The sequence below is a fragment of the Canis lupus genome, chromosome 21, assembly GCF_048164855.1.
Source record: "Canis lupus baileyi chromosome 21, mCanLup2.hap1, whole genome shotgun sequence".
Taxonomy (NCBI): domain Eukaryota; kingdom Metazoa; phylum Chordata; class Mammalia; order Carnivora; family Canidae; genus Canis; species Canis lupus.
Window position 1 is genome coordinate 15,757,222 of NC_132858.1, and position 9,768 is coordinate 15,766,989.

Here is a 9,768-nt window from a genome sequence, read left to right on the forward strand (position 1 = left end):
CTTCTGCATGTGGATGTCCAATTTTCCCAGCACCATTATTGAAGAGACTGTCTTTCTTCCAGTGGATAGTCTTTCCTCCTTTATCGAATATTAGTTGACCATAAAGTTGAGGGTCCACTTCTGGGTTCTCTATTCTCTTCCATTGGTCTATGTATCTGTTTTTGTGCCAGTACTACACTGTCTTGATGACCACAGTTATGTAGTACAACCTGAAATCTGGCATTGTGATGCTCCCAGCTATGGTTTTCTTTTTTAAAATTCCCCTGGCTATTCGGGGTCTTTTCTGATTCCTCACAAATCTTAAAATAATTTGTTCTAACTCTCTGAAGAAAGTCCATGGTATTTTGATAGGGATTGCATGAAACGTGTAAATTGCCCTAGGTAACATTGATATTTTCACAATATTAATTCTGACAATCCATGAGTTGGAATACTTTTTCCATCTCTTTGTGTCTTCCTCAAATTCTTTCAGAAGCGTTCTATAGTTTTTAGGGTATAGATCCTTTACCTCTTTGGTTAGGTTTATTCCTAGCATGTAGATGGGTCCTGCTTTTTTTCCAGTCTGACACCCTGCGCCTTTTGATGGGGTCATTAGCTTGTTCACGTTCAGAGTTATTATTGAAAGATTGGAGTTTAGTGTCATCATGATATCTATTCATTCCTTGTTTTTGTGGATTGTTCCACTGGACTTCTTAAAGGGGAATTTTAGGAGTCCCCCTTAAAATTTCCTTCAGAGCTGGTTTGGAGGTTTGGAGGTACATATTCTTTCAGTTCCTGCCTGTCTTGGAAGCTCTTTATCTCTCCTTCCATTCTGAATGAGAGCCTTGCTGGATAAAGTATTCTTGGTTGCATGTTCTTCTCATTTAGGACCCTGAATATATCCTGCCAGCCCTTTCTGGCCTATCTGTAGGGTACAGGCTATTCTCTCTTTAAAATCTCAGGTCAGATTTGTTGGTTTTCAGGATAGTTTGAAAGTTATTTTTGGAAGTTGGTGGGGCCAGGGGAATTGAGGCCCCTACTCTTCCACCATCTTGCCCATTTTTTCCCTTCAAACTAGGTTTTACCTTTCTCTACTTTGATCTCAGAAAATATGTTGTATCTATGGTGTATTTTAAATTCTTATTTAGTCTTGCCAGCCTAGATTATTTTCTCTCCTTCCCTCATTGGCTTACAGAATTCTCTTGGTATAGCACTTATATACCAATCACACAGATTAGCTGGATATCTCAATATTTTTGTAATATAACACTTTAAAAATCCCATACATAATGCATCAATTATGTTAATAGCCAAAAGAAACAATAAGAAATATATATATAAAGGATTTATGTATATTATATATTTATATTTAAGGTGTGTGTGTGTGTATATATATATATGTATACTTATTTATGCACAATATGTATACACACACACACACACACACACACACCTTTAGACCTTTGGTTCACTTGTGTGGAACTTCTTAAAGATAAACTAATGGGGGATCCCTGGGTGGCTCAGTGGTTTAGTGCCTGCCTTTGGCCCAGGGCATGATCCTGGAGTCCCAGGATCGAGTCCCACATCAGGCTCCCTGCATAGAGCCAGGTTCTCTCTCTACCTGTGTCTCTGCCTCTCTCTCTCTGTGTCTCCAATGAATAAATAAATAAAATCTTAAAAAGAAATGAAAAATAAAAAAATAAAGACAAACTAATGATATAATGTAAGGAATTTCTAACACAAAAAAAATAGTTCCATTGTTCTGAATGTGTTGAAAAGACAGTAGGATACCTTTTTTGAAACGTTCTATAGAGGTAATTACAAGTCATAAAATATTTTATTTATGGATGATCATTTTTTGAACACTTGTGATTGTATAAATATCTTTCTTATTAACATACCAGAGTGTAGACAGAGTTTTGAGCAGTGTTTCCTAATCAGCAACATCAGAAGTGAGCTCTCAATAAAAGAAAGAACCAGGCTGGCAATATAAGTAAGGGAAGCTACTAGTTTAAGGGCAGAAGTACCGAAAAAAGTAAGGAACTCTGGTGTGATATATTAGAGTGTGTTGTGTAAATCAGGATACACAGTATCATATTTGATATCTGTACAGATTAAGTAATCAACCGAAGTCCTCAATTCATCTTCTGCTTTCTGAGGTAATATTGATATGCCATAGCTTTCTCATGGCATTTTTCACTTCTGCATTCCTCAGTGTGTAGATAAGTGGGTTGAGAAAAGGTGTCCCAATAGTATAAAATACAGTTACCATCTTGTCCATGGGGTAAGTGGTTGGGGGGCGTGTATAAATGAATATACAGGGACCAAAGAATATGATTACCACAATGATGTGAGTAGTGCAAGTAGAGAGAGCTTTTTTCCTCCCTTCCGCACTGTGGTTTCGCAGTGAATGCAAGATGACAATGTAGGAGATCATCAGAATCACAAAACTGCTTGAGGAAATGCCCCCGCTATTAGACACCAACAGTAGGTTGATCACAAAAGTGTCCATGCAAGCAAGTTTCAGCAAGGGCTGCAAATCACAGCAGTAATGATCAATCAAATTGGGTCCACAGAAGGGCAATCTCAAAGCCAGGATAATCTGGGCTGTAGAATGGATAAAAGATCCAATCCATGCCAGAACAATTAGGATGGTGCAGACCCGCCGGCTCATGATGGTTGGGTAATGTAAGGGCTTACAGATGGCCACATACCGGTCAAAGGCCATAAGGATGAGGACTAAAACCTCCATGCAGCCAAAGAAATGCAGTGCAAAGACTTGAGTCATGCATTCATTGTAAGTTATGATATTTTTTGCAGAGAGTGAATCCACAATTAGTCTGGGGGCTGTGGAAGTTGAAAAGCAGGAATCAGCAAGGGACAAATAAAATAAGAAATAGTACATGGGGCTCCCAAGTGTCCGGCTGGACTTGATGGTTACAATAATAAGCAAATTCCCAACCACAGTTCCCAAATAAAAAATGAAAAATATTACAAATACCATTTTCTTTTTCATAGGATCTTGAGTCAATCCTAACAGTATGAACTCAGTAGTACTGTTATTTTGCTGCATTATTTCAGGCAAAGTGGGGAAAATGCAAGTTAGAAATAATTAATCTGCAAGGAATCATTCTGTGAAATGAATACTCTGTATTTGGAGGTTTAATCCATATGTTTGATCATGGAAGTGCCACTACCAGTGTATAATCCCCACCATTCATTTGTTTTCTTCTGAATAAAGTGGAAACCACAACATTTATTCACAACTTATTATCTTGGTTGCTTATGAAACAAGAAATAAAGCAATAACTATAGAGACCTGATTATTTAGGCATAATAAACATTAATTTAGAGGATTCGGCAAGAGAAGGCATCTTTCTGAGCTGAATGTGTTGTTTTAGTTTCTAGCAAGGATCTATTTGGATACAACTCTACAAAATGGGGAAAATTCATCATGATTTACATAATGCACTTTCATACTATTTCAACATAGTAGTTTAGTTGCAAAGTATCTTTCAGTAAATATTCTGAACATTCAAGGAATGATGTAGAAACATTTGATAGTGTTTTCCGTAATGAAACCTAAAAGAGAGAAAGAGAGAGAGAGGCAGAGAGGACAAGAGATAAACAATCAATATTTTAGCAGTGAATATTCAGTCAATTGGTCAGTCCATTGTGAAACGTATTTTTTAATCTTTTACTACCTCAACTGAGTTTAATTCACTGTTACTAATTCTTAATAATTTCTGTATTTTTACAGTTCTCAATTCAGTTTCTTTTTTTTTTTGTATATCTTTTTTTATTGGAGTCCAATTTGCCAACATATAGTGTAACACCCAGCACTCAATCCGTCAGGTGCCCTCCTCAGTGTCTATCATAAAACATTTTAATTTTGTTTTAATTAAAACAATTATTACTTTTTTTTGAGAGATCACTGACAGAAAAAGAGAGAGAGTAAACATGACTTCAGTGGAGGGAGGAGCTGAGGGATGAAGTTTAGCCTTTCTCCTGAGAAGGGAGTTTGATACAGTGTTCGATTCCCGACCCTGAGATCATATCTGGGGCATAAGCAGATGTTTAACCAAGAGAGCCACTTGGAACCCCTAAAACCTTGTATCTTTAAATTTATACATTAATGTATTAAATTATTATATATAATAGTAAATTATATACGTACATATCAATGTATATGTATGTATATTCATTTATTTATATGTTGCATTCTTGGAATAGAAGTTAGGAGGATGACCTTCTCCATAATATATTTCATTTGAGAGTTCAAAATATGCCATAGTCATGCTGCATTAAACATAAAGCTTTAAAAACCTAATCCTTGTAGATTGTTTATTAATCACCTTGGCATATTACTAGTTCATACAAACTGTCTTCTGACATGGGCTGCGGGAAAAGCAAGATTCCCAGGGCCACATGAAGGTTTAAGTGTTTGATAAGGTGGGTGAGTCAGCTGTAGAGCCAATTCTGGACTCAGGGACTTTACACCTCATGCCCCAACAACACTGCCATTCACTACAGGTTCCACTGTAGTTTCCAGAGATGGCCAAATACATTTTTTGTCCAAATCCAGTAAAGAGGAATGAAATCTTGTTCATGGTATCTAACAATTAAGTATTATAAAAGCATTATCTATCTATCATTCTATCAGTCCACCTATTGATCTATCATCTATCTACCCATCTACCTATCTACCTATCTAGAAATTTGTATAGTTCACATAATAATAGAAGAGTGGCATACATGAAAGAAGCAAAATAAAGAAAGTGATTTTTATTTGTTCACTGTTGATTTTAAGCATCTAGAAAGAAGTACATATTTAATAATAATAAGTATTCATAAAATGAATGAAAATTTTAGGAGAATTTACTCTTGATACAATCCAATACTCTTCCGTCCTATTCAATACTCAGTTACCACTGAAAAAGACTCCTATTCCTTCCAAAGTAAAATCATCATCTCTGTGGAGTATTTTCTGGGACACTCAAATAGGTATTATTTCTATGTGATTATCTCTCCACCAGGAACTGATGTCCATTTCTTTTATTCCAACTCCTCACCTTAGATTGTAAAACACTTCTAGAAAATTCCCTAAACCTTCTATCTTTCCACAAACTTAACACGTAAAAACGTGTTAGGTGTGCACTGTAGCATTGATCAGATAAATTTTCTCTGAGCATTAAATACAAGTAAGTTAATCCCCAACACAAATCTTACCAGTTTCGATATGAGCTTATCCAAAGGTTAGGATGTTCAGTCATCCTCTTTTCTTCTCAATAAAGAAAAGAATTTCTCACTCACATGAAAATTAAAGAACAAAAAAAGTGTTCTAAAATTCTGTCTGAGCTCTTTGCTGTCACTGAGGCTCAGGTTCTTGCCTGCATGCCAAAGATAAAGTTGGTCTTGATTTCATCCCACACCTTCTGAAATCAACTCTCACATGGAATTTTTACTGGGAAATGCTTCTCTTTTGCCTTTCCTGCAGCGGTATTTAAACAGGAATGATGCATAATATAGGAGTCTGGGGAAAGTCATTCCCTAAAGTGTCCCTTTTCTTTTAATTAAAGCACATGAACTAGGTGTGATACAGAACTTAAAATTCAATATGTATTAATAGATTATGGGGAAAAGGTGATCTCTTCTTGCAATTAAAGGTGTTAAGTAGGGTCATAAATAATATCTTTTGAATAGAATGAGAAACCTGTGATTACCACTAGTGGTCTAGAGTCCAGAACTTGGTATCTGATATCATTATCCAAGAAAGTGAATTAATACTTCTTAAGGAAATGGCTGATTCTAGGTTTGGGGCAGGGAATGTGCAAGATGAATTGGAGTACCTTGTAATGCTAGAAGATAAGGATGCTAACACATACACGCACATGCACAGTCACTCACAGTGTAATGAGAATATTACAGAGGGAGCCAATGGAAAGCCCTTCCATCGCCTAGTGCCAAAAAATGGGAAAAAATATTGAGTAACACAATCAATGACACTGATTTGAAATGTACCTCATTGTTTAAAAAATCCACAAGTTGTTATTGATATAACCGCTTATATAAATAAATAATAAATCAGAGACAATAGACAAATCTCACATTAAAAAGAATTTCTGGGTAGCCCTGGTGGCTCAGCGGTTTAGTGCCAACTTCAGCCCCGGGTGTGATCCTGGAGACCTGGGATCGTGTCCCATGTCAGGCTCCCTGTATGGAGCCTGCTTCTCCTTCTCCCTTGTCTCTGCCTCTGTCTCTGCCTCTGTATCTGTCTCTCTCTCTCTCTCTCTGTGTCTCTGTGTGCGTGTGTCTCATGAATAAATAAATAATATCTTTTTTAAAAAAAGAATTTTTAATGATTTTGTAGGTTGCTCTCAAAGGGTTACAGGATGATTCTCAATCTCTTATTTGTGGGCTCTACCCAAGTTAAGTTCCTTTCAAAAGTCACATTGTGGAATGAGGAAAGAGGACTAAACCTACAGAGGAGAAATCTAGCAATACCACCTTAGCCAGGTGATCAGGTTAAAAGCAGTGGTGATGAGTCACACTGAAAGTATGTACCTACTGGTATGATGTGATGCATATGGCACTTTGTCCAGTAACCTTTGTCCCATAACCCACAACCCAAGTCTAATCCTGAGTACAGTACCAGACAAACTCCATGTGAAGGTTTTATAAAATGTTGGCGTAGTTCTCCTTAAAACTGTCAAGTTCATGAAAAACAAAAAAATGAAAGGAGCCCCCGGGTTGCTCTGTTGGGTAAGCCTCCCACTCTTGTTTTGGCATGATCTCAAGGTACTAGGATCCAGCCCAAGTAGTGCTCTACAATAAGCTTGGAGTCTGCTTCTCTGCCTCACCCTCTCTCTCCCTCTGCACTTCCCACTGATTGCACACACACACAGACACATACACACTCTCTCTCATAAATAAATAAACAAACAAACAAATAAATAAATAAATATTTTAAAGCTCAAGAAAAGTTAAGACTACACATACTGTAATGGGCACTGAGTAAGCTATAGAATTGTTTTATCATTATACTATACACCTGAGACTACTAGTGCTGTATGTAATCATACCTGAAATAAAGAAAGAAAAGAACATTAGGAGAAACTGTTATGTCTGGAGGTGGAGAAGAAGACATGACTACTGCATGCAACGTGGTATGCTGGCTGAGATTCTGGCAATGAAAAATGGCATTGGTTAAAAACAAAGTAAACAAATAAAGTACAGTTGTTAGTTAAAACTAGTGTGTTCATATTTGTGACAAATGTGCCATGTTATTTAGGATGGTAAATGGGGAAACTGAGAGCAGAGTATATGGGAACTTTGTATCATTTCCACAGTTTTCCTAAAAATATAGATCTGAATAAAATATATGTTTATTAAAAATAGATAACTTATTTCAATTAATATGTCATCAAAGTTTATCTGTGTGTAGCATGGGTCAGAAACTCCTTCCTTTTCGATGCTGAATAATATTCCATTGTTCACATGCTACAAAACTGAACTGCAAAGTCTATGTCCCATTTTGAGTCTAAAGACTAGAAAGTGCTATAATCCAGTAAGAGGTGATGTCCCAGTTTAGTCTATCGGCAGGAGGAAGCTGAGAATCAAGAAGAATTAATGTGAAAGTGACAAGCCGTCAGACATGAAGAGCTAATGGTTCAGTCTGATGTCCTCCAGGTAGGACAATTCCCTCTTACTCAGGGGAGGTTAGCGTTTTGTGATTTTTCAGGCCTTCATCTGGTTTGATGACAATCCTACATCAGGGAGAGCAATCTACTTTATTCTTCTGCCAATTCAAAAGTTACTATCATCCAGAAAAGTCTCATAGTCACAACCCAAAGCAATAGTCAAAGAAATATTTGTGCACCCTGTGGCCCAGCAAGTTGACACATAAAATTAGCCAGTACAAGTTCATTGCCTATCCACCTAGCACCTATACACTTCTCCTTAAACTCTACTTGATCTCAAAATAAAGACAACACAAGGTCATAATTCCACCTAACATCATACAACTAACCTGCATACATACAACTGAAAATGAATCAAAATACCAAAAAAAAAAAAAAAAGGGAATGTGATGTTTGGGGTGATTTTTACTTTGTCCTTGATATTCAGTCAGTTGAATACTATAATGGAAAATAGAGATACTACCATCCTATGGTAGAAAGCCAATTTATCTTCAGTTACACGATAAGGTAATTAGAAAAGAAAGAAACTAAAAAAATTTTTTTTAATATATTCACACACAAATATAAAGAGCAAATACAATAATACAGTCTTCACTTCTGTAACAATCACATGATCATAGTTAATATTTATACCTGTTTTCTCCTGTTAATCATTTTGTATTGAATGTGCTTTCAGCAAGTACCAAGCTGGTCATAGTTCCTAAGCTGGTGGGGTGACAAAGAACTTCATTACTAAAGTGTCTGGGTCATTGGTAATTCTGTCTCAATGGCTGTAGTTTTCCATTGACCTTATCACAGAGTTGGTGGCACTAATGGTGGTCCTACAGGATCTCCTGTATTCTTCTATACTCTTCCTTAACTCCATTCAGGAGTAGTTGTCCAATTTCCCTTGGTCGCCAGGATCAATCCCCACAGCCAGCACAGCAACTTACTTCTTTGCCTATTCATTCAAAGTCATGAGTAGCCCAGGGGTGAGAAGGCAGTCTCATCTCTTTGTTCAGTTGAATTTTGTTGTGTCTTCTGCTGGGAGCATTTCTCCCTTTGGAATAAAGACTTCAAAGCAAGAAGAACATAAGTTAATTGGAACAGGAAGCAAACATTTTGCTGGTGGGTCGCTAACGATAATATGAATGGTGCCTCTTCCATTTCTATCTATTGGTTACAGAACTTTATTTGGGAGGAAGAACAATATGTAATGAGTGCTGATTCAGAGCATATATGGCCTTCCAGAGATCTGAACATGCTTGCTCCAGCCCTGGAAAGTATTGTTACTTAGCTGGTAGTATAACTAATTCTGCAAAAGTTCACTGCACCATCTTATCAGGGCAATTGCTTCAAGATAGTATGAAATGTAGTAAGACCAGTGAATTCCATGAGCATGGGATGACTGTGACACTGCATTGGATGTGAATTGAGTTAATGGGTCAGACCCAATGCTGTGTGCAATACTGTAATGGTGGATTAAAAGTTCTCTACGTCCTTGGATGGTAGTTTTGGCAGAAGAGTTGCATGCAGAGAAGGCAAATCTGTATCCAAAGAAAGTCTCTATGCCATTAGCTACTGCACTTCTGTTATGGAAGCAACAATGTAATGAACCTATATCCAGGCTCATCATGCCATGGAATCATGTCCTATGGGGGGCTTGCTTTTGCTGCTGGAAGATTGGGCACTTAGCAGTGGTCATGGTAAGGATAACTTTGGTCAGTGAACTCCATATTGTTGAACTCCTGTACAACCTCCATGCCTGCCACCAGGGCCACTTTGTTCATGAGCCCAATGGGTGATGAGAGAAGTGGTAGGTAAAGAGGCTGAGTAGTACGCACGAAATGTGTCACTCTATCCACTAACCAAGTTAAAATTAAAATTAAAATCCTCCTCCGCTGATCATTCTTTGATGAGCATTCACGGGAGACGTAAATATCTTGTGTGTTTTTACTGATTCAGAAAGGCATGTAAATATATCTCTTCCTCAAATTTTCTTGTTGTTACCAATTTTCCAATAGTGTTTTCTTCATGTCCCTGATCATTCAACTAAATCCTTGGCCCAAGCACATGAATCAGTATACATTGTTACATCTGGCCTTTTCTC

The 9,768-nt window shown here is 37.2% G+C and overlaps 1 protein-coding gene across 1 annotated transcript; it reads right to left on the reverse strand.

Annotated features, from left to right (window-relative positions):
* Positions 1-2,119: 2,119 nt before the first annotated feature.
* LOC140613370 (olfactory receptor 4C11-like) lies at positions 2,120-3,052 on the reverse strand. Its single transcript, XM_072791901.1, has one exon. It carries the CDS (start codon positions 3,050-3,052, stop codon positions 2,120-2,122), a length of 933 nt encoding a protein of 310 aa, XP_072648002.1.
* Positions 3,053-9,768: the final 6,716 nt, after the last annotated feature.